The 23224-nt window shown below is 40.3% G+C and overlaps 1 protein-coding gene across 5 annotated transcripts; it reads left to right on the forward strand.

Annotated features, from left to right (window-relative positions):
- The first annotated feature begins 6005 nt into the window (after window positions 1-6005).
- Window positions 6006-22544, forward strand: zyx (zyxin). Of its 5 annotated transcripts, none has more exons than XM_034874186.1 (10): window positions 6006-6281; window positions 14523-14758; window positions 15869-16131; window positions 16887-16982; window positions 17779-18348; window positions 18578-18719; window positions 19541-19710; window positions 19936-20114; window positions 20504-20624; window positions 20731-22544. In XM_034874186.1, exons 2-10 carry the CDS (start codon window positions 14536-14538, stop codon window positions 20842-20844), a joined length of 1878 nt encoding a protein of 625 aa, XP_034730077.1. In that variant the 5' UTR covers window positions 6006-6281; window positions 14523-14535; the 3' UTR covers window positions 20845-22544. The 5 variants fall into 5 exon arrangements, with proteins under 5 accessions (XP_034730077.1, XP_034730078.1, XP_034730080.1 ...); XM_034874187.1 differs by lacking the exon at window positions 6006-6281 and adding an exon at window positions 6319-6384; XM_034874189.1 differs by lacking the exon at window positions 6006-6281 and adding an exon at window positions 6849-6867.
- The last annotated feature ends 680 nt before the right edge of the window (window positions 22545-23224 follow it).

Raw genomic sequence — 23224 nt, forward strand, 5'->3', positions numbered from 1 at the left:
ATTATTTAAGCAGATTATCTTCTTTTTTAATAATAGGCATAAATATCACCAACATGAAACATGTAATATTAGATATTCAATCTAATTTGTCATTGTTATTACATTAACCTAAACCATCTGACTTATTGGGACTAACAGTGACAATATGATTGGATAATTTGTAAATGGGAAAGATCAAAACAACCTCAGCCATCAATCTAATGAAAGTTTAACACAACAATTGCATTGACTGTGTGTGAAGTGGGTTGCCACTACGAGATCAATAGCACAATGCTTAAAGTGCCGAGCTGCCATTGTTGTGGATATCTCTGCACTGCCGTAATATCGTTGAGCTAAAATGGGGGATTCTCTCTGTCTCCCTCTCCTGTGTGCGCTCAGCCCAACAATGCACTGCAGCGGTTTCATCTCTCTATCGCCCCCTCAATCACGCCTCCTACTCCCTCCCTCACACTGATTATTAAACAAAAATGCTGCACATACACCAATATTAGACAATCCTGAAAGAAAAAAAACAGCCAAGGGTTTTCCTTCACAGTGAGCGCTGCTGAGTCTCCACCTCTTTTTATGTCATCTCTCTGTATTGATCCACCCATCAGTCATCTCTGCACCTATTTCTTGCTTTCTATTCCACTCTCAGTCACATTCCCATATCTTGCTCTATTCCCTCTTTTTGTGTTTGATCCCCTTGTCTTCTTTTCATTCCCCCCATCCCCTCATCCCTGGAGAAACAAATGAGAGGAGTGGCTCTTTTACATCTCTCTCTCTGACTTCTATACCTATATCTCTAACACCTATACCTTCTGTATGAATTCCCCTGTCTCACTTTTCACATTTATTTCCTATCTCTCTGTCTTTCTGACTCTTCTCACTCCTCCTCTACTTCTCTCTGGGAAGCCCCCTGCCTCTCTCTCTTTGCTGATTACAAATTCATGTGTGTTTTTCTAGTTTCTAGTGTTTGCCCAGAAAATGACACAGGAACAGTCTGGACAGTGAAGAGATGTGGAGGGTGCGTGTGTGGCAGATTGAAAGACAGAGAGACAAAGACATGGGCAGATGGGGGGAGTGACGTGAAGGAAAGCAAAGAACAGTTGAGTCATGTGCGGGAGAGGTGTGGATATGATGCTGTGTGCAATAACAATTAGCACTACAGAATGGACGGAAGAAAAAGACAACAATCTAATCACTTAGTTTAAGAATCAAACAGATACAAAAAAAATGCAGAGAAATGGATGCGATATAGCGCTAAAAGGTAAAGCCAGGCATAACAGGTTATGCATAATCAAGACAATCCCCACTGTGGGTTTATATATAGCTGTGTGTTAGCTCTTTCTGTTGGTTTCCCACTAGGGCAGAGGAGATGAGGCTATAGCCTGCTTCACTTGGGGCTGTTGGCTCACATACCCTGAAACAATAAAACAAGAAGAAAAAAAGAAAAACTACTCTCCTCTGATATGTGTAACTGCAAACTGACTATATTGTCTTCGACCCCTGTCTCCATCTCTGGCTCTCAATTTCCCCTCCATCTGCCCATTACATCGTCTAAGTCACTGTCTGGACTCTCTATAATCCTTCAGTCAGTCTCTCTCTCTCTCGTCAAGGCAGTTTATGCCTTGTGCAAAAATGACTGGGTAATTAGGTGTATATATCCTGCTTCCCCTGTTGTTCCTTGTCAACATAATCCATATTTGGCCCTTGCTTTCTTTGCACATTCTTCTGTATCAAAGCTAGAACAGAACGCTTGTGACAACGTGGTGATCTACGATACGGGCTGTCCATGCGAGACAAGGTCAACCACAGAGGAAAGAAATTCTTGACACTAATCTCACCCATGATACATGGGCCATTTACAAAGATGACTGCCTCTCACCGTCTTTGTCTGCTCCTTTCCAACTCTTACACACACACACATTTCTATGTGACATGTATGTGCAACAGCAAAAACTGCATGCAACACAAGACACAAATGACTTCTATTAGGTTCCCGTCAGCTTGATTTCCTTTTTGGGGTGATGATGCCGCGCTGAATATGAATGCAGCAGTCCCTGTTTAACATTATCTCGGGTGGACCCCCTCACACTGTCACACACACACACCTCATTCCTGCAATCAGTGACTCTCATGTACCTGTCACTATCTATCAATCAGCCCCTGGCTGTTGTGTAGGTTGCACCTCAAGGATAATGAATAACATCTTTACTTTGGTTTTGTTTCAGATGTTCTTTGCTGATGAACGGAAATTAATGTTTTTAAAGTCATTCTAAAGGTTGGAAAACCATTTTTCTATTAATAAAACAACCGGTTAAACTCCTCTAAAAGATGCAATGTTCCTATTGCCTTTACTTCGTCACTGCCCACTACTTTCCATATACCCTTGTCTTCATTCTGTGCTCTGCCGAAACCTAACTGCTGCAAGTGTGTGTTTCTGTATGCATTAATTGGAACCAAATGTTATGCATCTGCCCTTAAGCAACCACCTAGTTAGTTAGACAAGAGTGTGTATGTGTGTGTGTGTGTGTGTGTGTGTGTGTGTGTGTGTGTGTGTGTCTGTGTGTGTGTGGTGTTAAGTGTTGAGGCAAGCAAGGGTGTGTATCTGACAGCCAGCCTGCATTGGGTTTCACATATATAGAAAAAGAAAAAAAAATATGTATGGGGAAGGAGAAGTGAAGCAGGGGTGGGGATTCTGTTAAAGAATAGTTTGTTTTTGAAGAATAACTGGGCATGGGAGGTGGGTTGGGGACGAGGGAGCGATGAAATGTTGTTAAAAGAGGCAGCCTCTAATAAGTAGTCCTCTAATGGCTGTGCTTACGTGATTAGCCAGTGGGAGGTACAGTTTATGTGTTTAATTAGTTGATGCATTGGGCTGGCAGTTCACCATTTCTGGCTTGAATTTTTTGTGTGTGGGTGGCATGGAATCTCTGTGCATGTGTGGATTTTGTGCACTCCAGTTGTTAGGCAAACCTTACGAGGAGTTCCCAACTCTCCTCTATTATTTACAATTCTCCTTACTGCTCTCCTGCAATCACCCTACATTTTCTCTCGCTCCACCCCTCTTTGTCTAGACCACCACTGATGCTGTTCATCCCCAGTGATGCTGCTGTGTCCAGTTTCTCATGTGTGCATTGTCCTCAACAAGCCTATTGCTCTCTTCTGGAGGCATGTCAGTATCTACACATCCACCCTCCTGTTCTCTATCACATCTTGAGCGGATGTGTATTTGCTTGCTGTAAAGGAGTCTGAGGGAATCTTCTTCCCTCAGGGCCTTTTAGTCAGTAATGTGTATCAGTCTGACACCTGCTGGGAGAATCATGGTACTGCAGTCTTACACTGGTTTTGAGTGGGAGCCAGTTTTGACAGCTGAGGGATTTTTCTTCTGGGTGCTGAGTGAAGAGGCCATATTCTGTCTCAAGTATGCAGGTTATCATCCATGTCTAAAGTACGCGTGGAATTTCTGCCTGAGGGCTTAATGTTTTTTGCTTTGTGGGCACTGCTATCTACCTCACACATCCATTGTAGGCTACATTTTATGTTTATTTGATGGGGTTTATGTTTGTGCTTCCTTCATTAACTTTATCTCACAAACCTAACCATAAATGATGTGTTTTAGATGTAGAATTGTTGAAGGTTTATTTTTGCACTGTTCCTGGATGTGTACTAAAGTTCCCATTTTCTGGCAAACTGGGGGACGGGCATGGAGCAATGTGTGCTCATTTGTTTGTTCTGTGCATTTTGTTAAAATACACAGAACAAGCTTGAGAGTAAAATATTTGTGGATGCAACATATATCAACCAAGGAAAAGTAAAAAAGCAATACAAAGTTTCTTACTGCTCAGGTAGTGCACAAATAATGTACTTCATACAGTGTTCTCTGACATGCTCATGTGTTACGCCTTGTGCCTACTTGGTAGTGAGAAATTAAAAACATTTACATTTTAATTGCATTCAAGTGGATTCCCACTTTTTATTTGTTGGGAAAATCACCAGAGAGAGAGAGAGAGAGAGAGAGAGAGAGAGAGAAATGATCCAATATCCGGATAATAACTGAGCACTGAGGTATTATGAAGCAGCTACTGACTCAAATGGGCAGTGGGAGGTAGAGAGGGAAGAGCAGAAAGAGAGATGGGAAGGGAAATAAAAGTGAAGCGTATGGAGGGTAGACTGGGGAATGGAGGGATTGGGGGAGAAAAGTTGGAGGAAAAAACATGCAGCATGAAACAGAGAGGGAGGGAGAAATATGGCACTTTATAGAGGGAGGGGGAAAAAACAGTTCACTCCAAGGTTTGGCTGCATTCCAGGCTGTCTGGCTCTGATTCTGACGGCCTCCTGTTTTTCTTTTTTGTCTTTCCTCCGGATTGACAGGACCCTGGAATGTCCCTCTCTCTGCCTGATCCGAACTTCAGTCACCATGACACCACCCAATGTTTACAGCTGGCTGAAAAAATGGCAGAAGAGCGTCACGCATGTCATTTCAGCTTCCTTATTTCCACCACTGCTCAGACAGAAAGCAAGTTTGTGAATTGGCTAGAATTTGGAACGGCAAACAAACGTTGACCTCTTCTCACATGTCACCTGCCTGAGAGCCGGCCAGCAAGAATGAGGCACACTTTTTTTTTTTTCACAGCACAACACCAGAGTTGCTGTGGAAATCTCTAAGTGAAAATTCAACACATTTTTTATCCCAGTGGAAGTGGGGAGAGACTGGAAACATTCCTTGCGGGACAATGGGCCATCAAAGACCCTAGGGACCACTCCCTGTAGTTTACAGATATCAATCAGACAGCACCGGGTTACACAACAGGTACTCCAGTGGTATGCATGGAGGAGAACTCTGCCTACAGTTTCACAACCTGAATTAAGTGCAACTCCACTGTGACTCAACCTGAATGTCGTATGATGATCTGAAAGTTAACCAAGTGCGTGGTGAATGTAGTCATAATAAAAAGTGCACTCTTGAAGTTTGAAAATAGGCTGATTTAACGGCAATTATTTCCAACTCTGTTTCCCTTGTTTCAGGATTCTAGAATTATCTAACAGACAAATGGTTATTCTATTTATCTGTTATCTGTCAATTATTTGTAACATGAAGTTGTTTGTTTTGTCTCACCAATACAAAAAAAAACAACTTCACGATGATTATTGTCGATTAACTTGTAAATTAATCCTTTGAGCCAAGAACAGGTAAAAGTGAGACTTGATTGAGGTAAAATCTTGAATTCTTGAGTTGATTGCATAAGGAAGAGGATAGATTTGTCAATAATATACACGCTGTCTAGTGTTGCATAAGCAATGACTGCTCCTGAAAAGTGTGATAAGACTAAAAGGTTTGAGCTACATGAGTCACCAGGGTGGGTGTGCGCGTGAGACATAGAAGGATGTTAAGTCATAGAAGTGGTTAATGTCCAGGATGGGAGGTGTCTTTTCACACCATGTTAAAGGTGATCACATCCTTTTTGTCAGGAAATGTTTGTGAAAAGAGACATGCAATGTATTTATTCTCACGTTATACTAATTGTGTACAGATAGGCAATTTAAATCTCTGCATGTTTACTGCCTTAGTGCAAAAGCAAATAATGATGTGGCAGCGCACCGGGCAACAGACAAAATAATGCCTTTACAATCTGATCCTCAGCTTTGCCTGTTGAGGCAAGTGAAAGAAAGACATAGCCTAAACTAAATCTTCTTCTACCCCAGATAGTAAATTGAGTTAAAAAGCCAACAACCCAGCACTGTTTGAAAATACTTTCTTCAGCCATTGTACGTCCTTGTGTAAAACCCTGACCACGTTTAGTGTCTGTATCTAATCAAGCTCTTCAGCCCCATTATCTCTCCCTCCCTCTCGCTCCCTCATTCTGACCTTACAAGGAGAGGCAACAGGGTTGATGTCATTGAATGAAGCATGCTGCAAGAATCCAGAGAGAAAAGAGAACAGGGGAAGGAGGGGTCTGACTGGACAGTTTATGAACACACAGAGACACAGAGAGAGAGAGAGAGAGAGAGAGAGAGAGAGAGAGAGAGAGCGAGAGCTGTTTACATAGTAATGCACAACTCCTGAGGAAGGAGAGAGAACGAGAGAGAACTTGTTTGGAAGAATGCTGTCATTCCTTTTCCAGACTGAAAAGCACAGGGGGAGGGTCTAATAGCTGGAAAGGGGAAGAGCGAAAGAGAAGTTACCGTTACAGTCAACTCTTACTTACTCTTACTCAGCCTGGACCAAGAGAAAAGAGGAGAACAAAAGGAAGAGGGGGAAGGAAAAAGGAGATACACGTTGCAGCTGTATTAACAGGGTAAGCAATTGTATTTGTTATGTGTCAGGATAAAAGGGAGGAAATTGCATGTAGGCCTATTACTTATTTGGGGGACTGCTACATGTTACCTAACGTTAATAAGGTAAGGTAAACCTTTCTCAATGCATGTATCACAGCACATATTTACTAATTAGGCTAGCTAACTTTACTCAATGAGAGCTGTTCGTAACACTTTTAGGGAATGACATTTGTGATGTGACAACTAGCTAGTGTGACTGGCTCTGTCACATAGCCGCGTTCTATGACATAAAAACTGCTGCAACTCCGTTTGAAAGCAGTGTTCCGCTGTTTTCCTAGCTGAGTGGCCGTTTAGTGAATATGAACCATAGACCGTTAATCTATGATATGATCGCAGTGTAGGTTGCTAGCTACACCAGCTGATGGACACCGACGATAAGGAATGGGCTACGCGGAAGCTCCAACAGGAAGTCCAGTTAAATTGTTGCCAGAGCTCACATAGCTAGCTAGCAACGCATGCTGTAAACTGGTGTTTACTTCGTAGAGTTGCAAAACTATTCAACTGTACGACAGAACAGTTAAGAGTAACCGTCTGCTTTGGTATGAGGTAAGAAAAAAAAAAACAGGGCGCCGTTGGCCCCCAAAACCAACTGGCCAAAGCTTGTAGCGTTAGGAGGGGTAATTTAGGGGTGTGCGCCGTGAGTATAGGTAAAGCTACGTTACCGTTGATTTGATTTAGTTGATGATACTAAGCAGAAGAGGTTACGTAAGCGTAGCGATATCACACAATTGATAGCTGTTCAGATTCGCAGGTGAGTGTCAGTTGTCATTCAACCGTCAGTGATTTGACGACGCTAACATGTAATTGGACACTAACGTTTTCGATCGTCGTGTTTAGTTTAAAGTAACGGCTACCTAAGTTAATGGTTATTAACCAACATTGATGTCTCTGATGAACTCTTTCATCCACACAGCTAGCTAGCTAGCTAGTGTATAGCTCATAGCTTTGAGACGTTTTCACATTGTGTATATTGCTAGTAAGTGCATTCCTAATTAACCTAGCTGTCTGACTTCATCTGCTGTGTTTGTGACCACTCACCCACATTGCTGCCAGCTCAGCTGTCAAAGCGTTGACCAACAGTAGCTTAGTAGCTAAGTATTCCTTAATGGGTCGAAATGATCATATTTTCAAGATAAATAAACTTTTCAAACGTTTAAAATCCTTTTTTGATCATCTGGAAAATGCACCACCCTAAATCTGAGAAAAGTAAACGGAACTGTTTTTCTGACACCATGAAAGTTGACTTTTTAGATAAATGAATAACCCCTTGATTATGACGTTAACAGTGAAGGCAACGATAATATGCTTTCAGGCTATTTTAGCTCTTTTGTGTAAAGAATGATATCTAATCAATATGGTGCAAGTGTGGGTGGAGAATCAAGGTAACTGCTTATTGAATAGTGGAAAGTAAATTGAAATCGTTGTGTTGTGCCCTTGAGGAGGCTAAGAGTATGGCACTGTGAAATGTCTTCACCATTGAATGGCCTATATTCATAACCTAGTTGGGATTCTGTCATGTATGAGGGAATGTAAAGAGATCTACCACAGCTCTGTGCATGGATAAAGGAGGCTGGGAGTATGAAACTTATGGCCATTTGAGCATAGCATTTGTACAAATTTTGAGAATGTAAAAAAATCCAGTTATGATCAATGTTAGTCACACAGCTTTGCTGTGCCTTGTCTCTCTCATTTGCCTTTTCATCAACTAACGTCAGATAGGAGAGGAGCCTCAACCCAAGGCCACAGTAAGCTGTATTTAAGAATAACTTAAAGCAAGAAGGCTCTGGCTTGGGTAAGCATGAGGTTTGTGTGGTGCTTCTGTTTAAAAGGACTGGGGTTATGGGCACTGACACATACAAATCTGTGAATGAATATGATCTGGGAGATACGGAGAAACAAATGACCAAATACACAAATGTCTATAATGCTATAATATTGTAGGGTTGCCTTCTGGTGTTTTTACAAAAAAGTGACACAATGAGATTTTACATAAAGAATCATCAGTATGTGGGTTATGGCAAATAACAGAACAGCTAGAACAGTCTGGTAAATTCAGAAAATCACATCACTTTACTGTTATGCAGCCTGTAAAACCATGAAGAGACAACACTTGTGTTATATTACGATATCCAAAATTGAAGACGATATCTAGTCTCATACATTGATGTTGATATAATATCTTTATATTGCCCAAACCTAATGTGATCTATGAATAACTGTACGCTACCATTTATGCTTGAGGAATCTTCCTTAATTGTATCTTTAATTGAAGCCTCCATGAGTCAGGACAGGCAGCTTTTTTACAGCATCCCTTTGCCACAAATCACTGCATGTCTAGCTCTTTAATTTTGTTTCTCGTGGTCTTGTGACTCTTCTTTGGCCTACATCAATCGACTGTACATCAGTGCAAGCAGAAAAAAAGTTATTTGGTCGTCAGCTCGACACAGAGCCCATTGGCGGACGTTATTCTGTTGACCTGTTATCAGCCATCTAACTAAAGTCTGAGAGCACAACACTGGTGCTCAATTGATGTCCAATGGCCTGTAAGATTTGATTCAAAAGGGTTGTTTGTCCTCGCATTAGTGACCCCCGGCCTAGACACGCTTTACCAGAAACTGGGTGTGCTATTAACATTAGAACAATAGAGAGTTTCAGCAACAACACACTAGTTACTGATACGATCACTCACCAGACATGGAAGGAGTTGGTTACTGTCAGGAATTTAGGTTCTCTTAACTGTTTGGGTAACTGCGTTGTGGAGTTTCCTTTCTGTTTTTATTTCTTGCTTTTATTACTTTCTTGTTTTTACTGCTTTGGGAGCTTAACTTCTACCAGTGTTTAAAATAAAAGAAACATGTCTTTTGGTAGAAAAACTGCATTAGTGTGGGCACAGTGGTACTTAAAGAAAATATAACAATGTGAAAATAGTACTGTACCTACATAATGTAGTGTTGTTTTTTGAGAAGATGACAACAAAGAAGACTTTAGTTCAGCAAGGCACAATGCTACAACACTTCCATGTATGACCTCTTTAAAAAGAACTACAGCAGTATATAAAACAAATTTTAGTTCCTCCATAACCTCAAAGTAATAAACCACCGCTGAGCTAAACTGTGGTAAACTTCCCCTTAACAACTACTGCAAGTATGCCATGCCTTCAAAGGAAAGAAAGATAGGAAAGAAAATGTTGATACAGGTTCCATCCAGTGCGCAGTAGTGGAGTTGCGGCGCGCTATAGCCTGTGCTTCAGCCACATTGAATAAATGCTTCTGATTCGCATTTTCTTTTTTTTATGACATTTTAAAAGTTTCATCGGAATCCGCTTTATAATTAAACATGACTACTGAGACAAAACACAAAAATATTGAAAAGTGTACCACAAAAAGAGCTCAGTTTTACTTTTGTTTTTTCACGCCGTTTAATAGTCCACATGGACTTTAAATGCTGAGGGCAGTGATTCTCCAACCATGTTGAGTGCCACAGTCGTGCTAGTTTTTATATCCTTCAAGGTACAGGCTGATTGCATTCACCCTCTGTCCCAACAGTGCAAAGCAGTCCCTGAAAAGATGCAATGAAAACCAACTGGACTGTAGTACTAAGGTTGAGAACCAATTTTCTAGCCCGTAAAAGCTGTCCAGCCATGTGGAGTTGATACAAAGTTCAAAAGCTACGGAGTACAGTGTGTGATTTATGCTGGGGCCCTATCTAAAGGCTACATAATAACATCCTCCATCACAGCTGTAAAGTAGAAATGATTAAATGCAGCCTCAACTGATGTAATTTGGTTCTAGTGAGTGAGATGTAAAGGAGAGGTTGAAGAAAGCACAAAAATAAAAGATAAAAATGGTTGTGTTCAACCACAGAATACAAGTCTGTACATCAGATTGTGAGAGTGAGCCAGGGCTTCACACAAGCACTTTATCCTTCAGCAAAGCAGCAAAGACATAAAGAAACAAAGGCAGTTTGAAGAGAAACAAAAAAAAGGTGATGTCATTGAGTTGTAGTGCCAAATATGTTGCTCGGCCGAGGGTCTCTCTCATTTCAAGGATCAGTTTTCAAGATAGATTTGCAGTAGGACGTCTGGAGCTCAGTGTGGAGCTGATCTCACCGTATTAAATCCCCCAGGACCATATCAAGGAACAGATGGAACCTGACCACAAGTTATCATCACTGTTGAATAATTGAGGGCGATATAGCGTATGTCTCTCTGAAGGTAGCTAAAGTAAGCACTCTAATGAAAAGACTCAATCACAGTGTATACTCACCCTTGTCAAGCACTCCTTTTAGAAAGCCATTAAAACCTGAGGGTTTTGTTTGGTGTACTTCAGACTTGCAATCCTCATTTAAAGCCAAAGGCTTTATCTTCACTGTAACCAGTCAATCTGTTTTTTCATTAAGTGTCTAGTCTGTTCAAATTGAAGAAGGCCTTGATACCAGGTTATAGTGTAGCTAGTTATTTTCTAAAGGACTAAAAAACACCTGGCCTTTTTCCCTTTTCCTTTGGTTTGCTATTTTCCTTTTTCCATTGGTGCAAACTGCTCTGAAAAATGTCCCCATGTGCCTGCAGAAAGTTGACAACCCGAGCACATTGGCTCTCCCTTAGAGCCTCACCATCTCCCCTTATTGATCGATGTAGTATTTTACTGCATTATTGAAATGGAGCTAAGATTCTATATTTTGATGTTTTTGTAACTCCACTCAATGGACTGACACTTGAGAGTGAAACTTGTGCTTATACATACATTTTATTTGAATACTAATTGTTTTAATGTCTTTGATGAGACAAATGGTTAAAACTAGTTGTGTCTTGTGGTAGTTGTTCTGAAACCTATGATCAATCAATAACTCAGTTGTATATGTTATATGTATAATCAGGAATTAGTTATCTAGTCAAACTTTTGACTAGATACATTTAGTCTAAAACTTACAAAAAAAAGTACTGTCAGACTGTTTAATTTACATGATGAAACAAACATTGTTACATACAGTACTAATGCCACATATAGAGTTATCTGATAAAAATGCATACACACAACATTTATTATGTATGTTATGTTTATTCTGACAAATAGTGTCCTGTTTTAGTTAAAGTTGTATATAGTCGGGAAGTTCAATAATGGGATGTCTTATACTGTCTGATGGCACAGTTGACTTCCCCACATGCCTAAAGGACATATAGGGTTAAAGTATTCTACATTTATAAATATTGATTTAAAGGAAGCTGACCCAAAAAGCAGAAGAGGAAATGTGTCACTGCCTTTTCATCCGAGGAGTTGGTGTCTGTCATGAGCACCAGAGGTACTTTCACAAGCTCTAAGGGTGTTTCGTCTTGTCAGAACATGAAGCGTTGCCTGACGCCTGTATGTCCCAACAAAGTGGAATGAGGATGAAACACTTTAGCTTTCCCTCGTTAGTTTAGCATTTACCATCAGTTGTTTTCAAATCTCAGGGCCATGGCTTGATCTCTTTCTGGAAAGGTTGTTTCCCAAATGCAAACACAATTATATATAAATGGTGTAAACAGCTGATCTCTTTTTGTCCTACAATGCAAACAGAGTTTTCTGTTTTGTTGGAGAGATCTAGATCTACTCAGCATTACGTGCACAGGGGATATGGGAGTGTAACAACTTTTAAAAGGAAATATCTAAAAACAGCTGGTATCCATTCAGTTATTTCAGTATTTGCAGAATTTGGTATTTTGGGATCATATTTCTGTAGTGAGGAGAAAACCTTGGCAACATTCACATATTCTGATGTTTCTTTCCCATTTCTAAGGAAGAATATGGAGAGATATTGATGCTAACTCAGGTTGATTACAGGTTGTAGACTCATAAATACAACCCGTTGTTTTCCAGTCTGACTGGTTGCAGACTTAAAAAAAAAAAGTCTCTGCTTTAGCAGAGCAGCCTAAACAAATTTATTGAAGCACTTTTAAATTATTCAGAAAATAGGCCCACCGACACCTATAGGCACAGCTGTGATTGGTCGAGTGGGAGATCTGCCTCTGCTTCCCACTTTGCTCTGTGATGGTTTTTGCATTGTGTATGCTACTTTGTGAACCTATTTTGTGACCATTTTTAGTAACCGTGACATTAATGGAGGCATCAATGCAATATAATCTTTATAAGGACCCAGAGGATAAATGCTAACTGAAACAATCAACAACAAAGAGAAAATACTTGCATACTGTTTGTACACTGGAAAACGTTATCTCCAAATTGTCTAATTTCTTCCACTTCTGACTCATTCTGTTACAGGTTGTGTCTTAGCTGCATGGCATTTATCTTTTACAACCTAAAAGCTGCATAAATAGTCCAACCACTGGGTTAATCTTTGCAACAGTTGTAATCAATATTAATATCAGGAGTATGCAATTATTTAAGAGCTTCTGGGTAGAATAGTTTGTTAAACAGCAACTGTGTGTGTGTGTGTGTGTGTGTGTGTGTGTGTGTGTGTGTGTGTGTGTCAGTAAGAACAACTGTGCTTTTGACTAAAGTTCATGTTCGGGGGCCGGTGGTCTTCAGAGTGGTTGCACAGAGTCTCGGTAGAGACACTAAAAGTAACATCAATATTTGTTTAACCACACCTGTGAATATTTGAGCTCATCCTATTTTTGATGCATCTCATCTCAGGATAATGTTATGATAGTTGCTATTGCCCCTGCTTCAAACTGGTCTCCCTCCTACACAACTTGCTTGTGTCTTTTTTTTTTTTATGTCACAGTAAACAATTGTCTCTGGCCCCTGGGAGTGCCACTCTGTCTGCTCTATATACATGGCCTCAGGAAATGTTCTCACACTTTTCTCTCATTCTACCGTAGACCATTTGCTAAAGTGTTTGTGATTAAAGAGTAACACTGAATTTGCAGAATGCCTAGTGTTTATTTTCTTTTTTTACTGCTATTTTACTAAATCCAGAAATAGTTAAAGTCCAAACTACATTTTAAGAGACCCTGCAAGCCACAATAAACCTCCATTTTAATTAGTTTTTGTAAGACTTTAGGGGCTGAGACAGCTGTGTCCCAGTTATAAAATACACAATAGGTATCAAATTTGCATAGTGCTTTGGCAGTTGTTGATAATAAGAAGTTAGTGTTTTGTACTAACAGGAAGTCTAAAACAATGTGCATAGATTAAATCAATCAAACTGCAGCTTTAGGAAGCAACTGCCAATCTAAAAGTTGGAATATTGTAAGAGCAAAAAAATATTGTTTTGAGGTGTTTCTGTAATGTCTCACCACTTTTCTCCATTTTCATTTTCTCAGTGCATTTAAGGACAACTATCCATCAACATCACTCTATTGTATCAGAGTTAAAGGGGAATGTCTGTCAATTTCAACATGTAGGTCTGTTGTTTGTAAATTTGGAGTGCTGTCAGTAGAGAGAAAATTAAACCAATCGGTGCTGCCTACAAAGTGTTATCCCCCTGCTAACGTTAGCATCCAACAGGCTTAAACATGTTGAAATGTCAAAAGTGCCTACCAATGTGAAGTTATTCTTTTCGAAAGAACACAGTGAATCTCACTGCTGTAGATGTGAAAGAAATGCATGAAAATTGTGATAATTCAGCTCTGTTTAGTTCCTGTGTTGAAACTGTAAGGAGTGCTTCGGGACTGTCTACAAACTACAACACAGAAAAGGGATAAAAACATATTTTCAAAATCATCATATGCTTCTTTCTTAGAAGTAAGTGCTGTAATACAACTAGCAGGAGACAAATTACAATTGAGGTAAGTTTGGAGCCTTATTTAATCATTAAATTGATAGCCTGCCTATTTTTGTTTTAGCTCTTTTCTGTGTTGTAGTTTATAGACGGTCCCTAAGCTCCCTAACTGCCGTCTCAACACTAGAACTAAACACAGCTGAATTAGCAGAACTTTCATGCATTTCTTTCACATCTACAGCAGTCAGATTCACTGTTTTCACTCGGAAGGAATCATTGCACGTGTGTAGGCCCTTTGAATGACATTTAGGACGTTTAAAACTTGCCCTGTTTAAGCCTGTTGGGTGCTAAATCTCTAGCAGGAGGATAACATAGTGTAGGCAGCACCGATTGTTTTTGTTTTTCTCTTTACTGACAGCACACAAAATTTACAAACAACAAAGCTACGTGTTGGAATCGACCGGAAATCTCCTATTAAATATATTCCTGTGTGGTGTCGGAGCTGCTGTCCATTATTGTTTCTTGTCTTCATTCTTTAGATAAATACACAAAATGGAGGACTCCAGCAGCAGTAAGCCGTTCATGATGACATCCTCTTTGAACTTCAAAGTCACCACCCCGTCCTTCTATAACCAGCCAAAGAAGTTTGCCTCTGTAGCGCCACCACGGCCCAAAAGTATGACGCCTCCCTCGGCTCCATCACCGACACCTATAGGCACAGCTGTGATCGGCCGAGTGGGAGATCTGCCTCCGCTTCCCACTTTGCTCTGTGATGGTATTTCCATTGTTTATGTTACTTTTGTGAACCTATTTTGTGACTAAAGTTACGTCCAGTCAGCAGCCCTCCCCTGCCACACCCCTGCTGCTTTTTATGCTACAGCATGCAGAACTTTACAGATGAGTATAGAACACATCACTTGTCGTTAATGAATTGTCTCAGAGACCATAACTATCTGTACTGTAGTTCCTTTTTTGGGACGTTTTAGTTACATGTCAAGATAGTTATAGAGTTTCATACCTTTGCTTTTTGGGGAGTTTTACTTGTAGAGTTGTGCATACTTTATACCACTAGTATGAATTTAAAAATATCTGAGCTGATCTTAACCCTAGACAATATCAGACAACCTCGCCAAACTAAAGGTAACCCTGTGCAGTTTTTTGACAACTAGAATAGCTATGGAGTACTATTTTTACAAGTAGACCCCTGTTTTGTTTGTATTGCGCGCATGCCTGCGGACACACATGCACAGTATTCCAACTGCTGGAATCGCACAATTCAGGTTGACAATTGATGGCGTTTACGTGCAAATGGGTGTAGCAATGTACCTGCAAAGGCTGTGGAGAAGAACACTGCTAGCAAGCAAACATAGATGTAAACAGTGCAGGGTTCCTTTTGTTTGCTTGCTAGCAGTCGTCTTTACTTCTTTTGCAGATTGTAGAATTAGATTTTAAATCTAATTTCCAAATATGTTATAACACATGAAATAAATTAAATGTCTTCGTTTGAAGCCAAGTACACACACACAATGTGTTTTGGTAAAGAACACTGTACTACAAGAAAGCTCCACAGGGCACCATAATACATATATCATAGATTGGGATACTGGCAGGACTTGGCTTTACCCTTTGACTCATGTTCTCACTTGACATGTGAAATAAGATCAGAAGAACAGCTAATGGTCAATGACCTCCCAACTGGCCACATTCTCCCACCAGGTTTTAATGTAATTGTCTTGTTTGATTTTGCTATAAACATACTGTATGATGTTAAAGCAGATACATCTCTGATAAATGATTGACGTGAAAATGAGATTGGATGATTATTACAAACTGAGTATCAAGAAGCCGTTATGTAACAGCTTTTAACCCTCCTCATTTCTGTCAGACTTCCCACCCCCTCCTCCTCCTCCTCCACCTGATGATGATTTGCCAGCCCCTCCCCCTGAATGCCAAACCACACTCAATTCCTTTGAGGTCCCTCCTCCCGCCTTCCCTGCTCCACCTCCAGTGGCAGATGACTTGCCCCTCCCAGCTCCACCTGAGGAGAGGGCCTGTCCAGCCTCCTGCCCGTCTCCCCCTCCTCCCCCACCCCCTCCTCCTCTCCCTGCCTCCGGTACCAGTATTCCCAGTGCAGCTGGAAACCCACAGGTGAGTCATGATGGTTGTTGACCAAATAAGGCTTAAGTTGCTTTGCCTGTCTGCATGTTTTCCTACTGGGCAGTTTCCTCTTTTGGCGGCATGTAACTGCATTTCAGTATAATTTGATAATCAGTTAGGACACTGGAGGACATTGTTGTTGGACCATAGTGAGTCCATGGGGTCTAGGCAGGAAATACTGAGTCTTCTGAGATTTCCCCACAAATTGTATTAGCATTAGTCTAGGGTAAATCACCCAGTTTCATCAACTGAAATAGTTTTAAGACAGGCAACAAATGGTTTATTGTAGCGATGTTTGTTATAGGACTGCAACAATCGCAGCTGGTTTGTCAGGCTATAAAGGGATCAATGTACTGTATGGAATTAGACATTAGGAGCAACTGTGGTTTGAAAATATGCCTTGGAAAGGATGAAAATAGGAGTACACCTCATACTTAAATCAGCCAAGAGCTTATGTTAAATGTTCTACACGCTACAGACAGTATTCTCTTTAATCCAACAAGGGAAATAAAATTAAAATATTATTCATTTTTATCATTTATCACTTCATTTTGTGTGTTTTGTAGATAAAGGAACCAAATAACTCTTAGTCTAAGTCTTTTTCGAACCTACACTAACCATTTCTCATCATCTACATTTGTATTCTTGTCTCAGCCTTATCCTCCTTTGCCTCATTGTGATCACTTTATTTGTGTAAGTAAATGTACTTTTTGTGACTGTTTCCTGCTTCTGTCTTCCTTTGCCAGAGACTGGTGCAAAAGCAGACTAGCTTCGACAAACAACTTGACTCTCTTACCGATTTGCTGTCTGAGATGGAGACCAGGGGACCTTTCAACCCTAAGGTACAAAGCATGTGGGATGGAGAATACACTAACAAACCTAAGAAATTATGATATTATACGGATAAAAAGATGAGGTGAAGAACAGATTAGAGGGGAAATGGCAGCAGGCTTTGAGCCTCACAGTAGAAAATGAGAATGAGTCAGACAGAGGGGGAAAAAAAGAAGGTAGGTAGGTCAGTGGAAATAGTTTGGAGGGATGCCAGGTTGGTCTCTCTTCATCTGTTCAGGTTGAAAGCTCAATGATAAGTGAACTGCATTTAGAGCACACCAGACTGAAAGAGAAAACAAAAAGTGAGGTAACTGGTAATTCACACAGAGAGGAGACACTTGAAGAGAGAGAGTGATGCACACATAATTGAGTGGAGAGCATGTGATGAAGCCAGAGTGTGCTGCCAGAGACCCAGTGAGAGGGCCATAAATGGAGAGTGTTTTTATCCCACTGGGAGGTACTGGGTCATGGCACAGTAATGTTAGCTCAAAACTGCAAAATAAATGTTAGAAAGATGAAGCATTTCTGATAAGCTCAAACTGTGGAGCGCTTCCAATGTTGACTTTAATCAAAGTACCTCATTCAATATAATATAAGGGTCTGCTTTCAGCATTTCAGCGTGCAATGTTATAAACTAGATATGAACTTCATTACTCAACTTACTGTTGAGTAATGGTTTATAGTAAAACAAAAATGAGGTCGTGAATAGAATAGCTTTACATTGGATTTGCATTTTTCTGTGTGTTTAAATTCAAAATAATCTATAGAGAGATCTTTTTATTGTTAATGTTGATGTTTTATCCACAGTTACTGAGCCAGTATTCGTCAGCACCAGCACCTAAGGCCCCTGCTCCTCCCCCAACCGCCCCAAAACCAGCTCTCTCCTTCCTCCCCCCCCCTGAGATGGGAGATCGCCCACCTCCAGCGCCCTGGGCAGAAGAACTCAAAGCCAGAACGAACCGACAAGCCAATCACAACTCGGCACCAAACTCTGCTGCTCAGCCATTTGCTAAGGCCCCGGCTGTGGCCCCCAAGTCAGGTTTTGGAGGGAGAACGGCAACATCATCAACTTCTCTGGCACAAAAACTGAACCAGAACCTACACCAGAACATCAACCCTATCGATGTTGCACCAAAACCTTCGCCTCCCTCTGCCACCAGCTCTTTTCCTCCACCTCCTACAGCTCCCCCTGCACCTCCTACTCCACCAAACAATATGGGGGCTGCCTCACACTCTAATAACATAAAGGGTTCTCCCTTTGCCAGTCAGGTGAATGCAAACCAAAACCCTCCTGCTGCTGTGCCTCCTCCTCAACCCAAGATGACATCTCCCCCCTCCTCTTTTAACCAACCAATGAAAACTCCCCCTGCATCAATGGTATGTTCCACTTTTATTTCACTTAAGAGACAATCTTCGCTTTGGATGTACCATAGAAAGGAACAGAAAGTACAAATAATTTAGTTTATAGTCAGCGGATCAGAATTATGCATTGGTTGGACCTTCAGGTAAACTGCTCAATCATAAATAACAAAATGCTCTATAAGGTATGTTGTATGGAACTATGTTAAGTAAGTGTGTGTGTGTGTGTGTTTGTGTTTGTGTGTAGCCATCTCCACCTGTCCCAGTTCCTATCCCAGGTGGAGGCGTTCCTCTGAATATGAGGGAAGTGGAAGAGCTGGAGAGAATGACCAAGGACTTCATTAAAGATATGGACACACACGCACCTGTTATCACTTCCCATCCTACAGGTACATACACACACATATAGACAGAGGGTGGCTATGATATTCATGTTGACTAACATTGAAATGTATTGTTTGGTATTTTTTAATAAAATGGTTTGTATTGTGAGAAGCGTTTTAATATTCCATACAGGAAATAATTCTGGCTAAATGCAAAATGTTTATGGAAATATAGTCATAGTGGTCCTGTCCACTGCTTATGTGTATATGTCCATTAAGTTGTGTGTGTTGTATGAACTTTAATGTTGCAGAAAAGAATCTGTACAAGTTTATCATCTGTCGAAATTACTTCTTTTAATACAATACTATAGTGTAAACCTACACGCCCACTTTCTTAAGCCAATTGGCATGTTGTATTTAAGCATTTTGAGCTATCCGTGTGTAGGTCTACACTGTATACAGCGAACATAAACATACACGCCACTTTTCTAAAGCCAAGCGGCGTGTTGTCTGTTTGAATTGTAAGCGACAGTTGAGTTTAGGAAACGTGACACTTTGGAAATGAAGGAGACGTGACACAATCCCCGGTCTCCTGGGTGAAAGTCCTGTGTTTTACCCAACCAACCTCCCTACGTGGCTTTTCGCCCTTTTATACTACTCGCTGCGGCGTAAATTCACACACAATCGCAAGGTAATGTAAGTCAATGGAGGCCAAACGGCGTTGATAAACATGCTACAAAGCGAGTATGCATCTTAATAACATTCCAATATTGGGATACAAATTTGCGTGTCATACATACGAAACTTCATGAGATCAGCCTGGAATAATCATGTTTGTCTTTGCCTTCCTCTCCTCAACTCTCCTCACTTATCTTTAACCATTTTAGAGGTTTGTGGGAAGTGTGGCGAGGCTCTGTCTCGTACCCAGCCAGCAGTGAGGGCCATGGATAAACTCTTCCACTCCAACTGCTTCTGTTGCATTGGCTGTCATCGCCCCCTGCAGGGAATGCAGTTCTATGACAGGGATGGTGCACCTCAGTGTGAGGACTGCTATATGGTGAGGATACACACGATTACACCAAAAGCTCACACATAGAAGTTGTTCATTGAAACCTCTTTTATTATTTTGACCGTCACATTTTGGCAATTTTTATTTGTTTCATGTTGAATTTCATGTTTTTAGATTTGAGCACCTATGCTGTAATGTACACAGCACATACTTGATTCTACATACTGAACAATGTGGACTCAGTGAATGTATCGTCTCTCTGCTCCTCCTCAGAGTTCCCTGGCTGTGTGTTCCCGATGTGGGGAGAAGATCACAGACCGCGTGCTGAAGGCGATGGGTCAGTGTTTCCACTCCCACTGTTTCCGCTGCACCACCTGTTCCTGCTCACTTGAGGGGGCGCCCTTCATCACTGATGACAACAACAATCCTTACTGTGTCCAGGACTACCACAGGTGGTTACTGGCTGTTGATTTCTCAATGCTAGGAAAATAATACATCTCTAGTCATTTCTTATGAAAAGTGTTTAGTTTGCAATGCATATTTCCAAACATACAATATGGAAACTGACCTACCTCTGCAGGAAGCATTAGCTGTGTTGAGGCAACACTTCTTCCTCACTTGATTTAGACTAACTAAAATGTATTTCTTAATCTCCCGTTTATAAAAAGTTAACACATCATACTAAACTGTTAATAATACTACTACGAATCCTCACTACCACCAGTTGACAGCGACTAATTTGATTTAGTTCCATTAGATTAGATTAATTTTTGGTGTTGAATATGTGAAAATCCACTTAAGACCATCAACTAACATCCAACTTTCCACCCTTCAATTTCAGGCGTTTCTCCCCTCTGTGTGTGAGCTGCAATGAACCCATTATTCCAGCCCCGGGCAGCGAGGAGACAGTCAGAGTGGTGGCTCTCGACAAGAACTTCCACCTTAAGTGTTACCGTTGTGAGGTAAGACATTTAAACTTGTATCAAAATAAACATCCCATAGTGTACTCAATAACCCCTACAAAGTAACAAAATGCCAATGAATAAAATGTATTTATATGTCTTGTAGGATTGTGCTCGCCCTCTCTCCATAGAAGCAGATGAAAATGGCTGCTATCCATTGGATGGTAGGATCTTGTGTATGAAGTGCCACACCCAGCGAGCCAAAAAAGCTGTGCAGTGATTGGGCGAAACAACGTGACTCAGATTAACTATGAACCAAAATCCAAAAGCACAGGATTCATTCAAGCTGCCGTTTTGCCTTTGCAGCAGGGCTTTATTCAGTGTGTGTGAGTGTGAATGTGCTGTGTGAAAAGGTATGTTTGCATGCAGATTCAGTGTAGTATTCCCCATCTTTGTTCACTTAACTTCAGTGCAGAAGTAATGTACTGCATTGAAATAAACTTCCCACAACCTTTTATTCCCAATCTCAAACTCTCCAATGTTTTATCGAGCCCTCTTTGTGTACTAGAACAAATTTTTGTGCCAATACTATGTTTACGCTAAGGTTTTCAGCATAACTTGCACAAGAGTTTTGTCAAAAGAGCAGTCTGATTAATATAAAGTTGCCTTTCTTTGTCACTCGCCACAGTATTGTTAGTAGCAACATATACTGAGATATTTCCATCGTAAGACTTTCACTGTCTGGTCTCTTTCCTTATGCTACATTGTTGTTACTGAGACAGATTGTTACCATAGGGTGAGGAGTACCCGAGGCCTCCCATTTGACCACTCTGCAGATTTCACCACTCTGGTTGGCTATTGTGTAGAGCATATCTTTCACACTTTGGCAGTTGTGCCTGCAAGCATGGTTAATTATGCTTTTTCTGACTACGTGAAGTGCTTTTTATTAGCCATCTAATCCGACAGCATTTTAAAGTCGACTAGGGCTAAACTTTGACTGCAAAAAAGATAAACGGTGAATGTTGCTCTTAAGTTTTTTTTTGTGATGTGAATTTATTAATACACAGGCATGCATTGAATTAAGTCTTGTTGCTCTCTCTTCTCTGATAATGATCTGATCATCACAGACTGTAAAAAGGCAAGATTAGAACAAAAAATCTGCCATTGTCTTCTCAAATAGTTTAAGCTGAAACAGTGTATTTTTAGATGCATGCTTTTTGGATGCATAAATTATGAACAAACAAACAAGCACAGATTCCATTTCAGGGATCTCATATTTAAAAAAACAATGAGGTTATAAATTACAGCTGCATGGTTGAAAGCAGGACCTATCATGATCATTGCACAGTTCCATAGTGAAGTAAAACAGCCTTTAAGTGTCACTTTGTTTCTAAAGCCCCCCGCACATAATCAATTTTGTATTAGTAGAAAACCATCTAGACACAAAATAGTAGTTTTTGATATGCATTTTCTTGGAATATCTTACTTTAACTAATATAATTTTTGGACCATTTTCTTTTAAGTATTAAGGTTGTACCAGTACTCAAATAGCCTGTTCTTACCAATAATAGCTCAGTAAAAGCATTAGCTTAGAGTTTTAGTTAACAGATGTTAAAACATAGTGACCAAATATTTCAAAGCTGTTGGAAAGATTAAGGTTAGTAAAACAGTAACATGAGATTCAATGTTTTGACTTTCATGTTTTTTTCCTCTCACTATTTTTGTTTGAGCCTAGATTTTTGGTTTTGATCAAATTTAATGTTACAGTACATACCACTATTCTTTCCTTTACTCATCTTTTGTACTTAAGTCTGTTCATGTTGGTTATATACTTTTATTCCTATCTTAATGTACTGTGTTTCATTGACAAATGCATACAATTATTGGGCTTAATTTTGAACCTGGAGATGTGCCTTCTCCGCTGTTTGTTTTCAATGGAGCCCGGTTTGCAGCTACAGAAATTTATTCCACAATAAAAAACTGTAGTAACTTGTTATTGCATCGACCTTGGTGCAGTACACCTCCGGAATGACTAACATGGCAATAGTTATTTAGCATTGCATGCTATCTGTATAGGTGGTGGTGGTGACATTTCTTCTATTATGTCTTTAGTTTGCACCACTATGGGTTAGTATACATACGTTGTCTTCACAGTTGTATTTATCTGGCGTTTTTTTGTGTTATGTCCTATTGTATTACATGTGGATGCCTTGTTTTTTCCATTTTTTTTTTTTTAATAAAATTGATGTGTGAATGTGTATATGTTACATTATTTAGCCCCACCTTTTGGCTGTATCAAAAATAAAATGCTAAATACCAAAATGTTTTTGTCTAATTTCTCAACTGTCAACTGTACAATTTGTTAGTTCTGAACACCTACAATACATAAAATGATGTATGCTGTATAAGTAACCACCGAGAAGTTTCACACATCACAGTTTGTCACTTGTTTTTGCCAACACATTCTCTCGCTGGTTGGCCTCCATCTGACAGCCATGAAATATGTTTTCTCCCAGACTCTCAATGATGTGCTACACCTTCAGGACGCCACACTGCTCTATCAGTTGTCAACAGCCATATGTTGCACTGATAATGACGACAGCTGACATGTGTGCATGTGCGTCTGTGAGTGTTTACTTTCCAGGAAGTGCTTGCCCTCA

This window comes from Etheostoma cragini, chromosome 6 (assembly GCF_013103735.1).
Source record: "Etheostoma cragini isolate CJK2018 chromosome 6, CSU_Ecrag_1.0, whole genome shotgun sequence".
NCBI lineage: Eukaryota > Metazoa > Chordata > Actinopteri > Perciformes > Percidae > Etheostoma > Etheostoma cragini.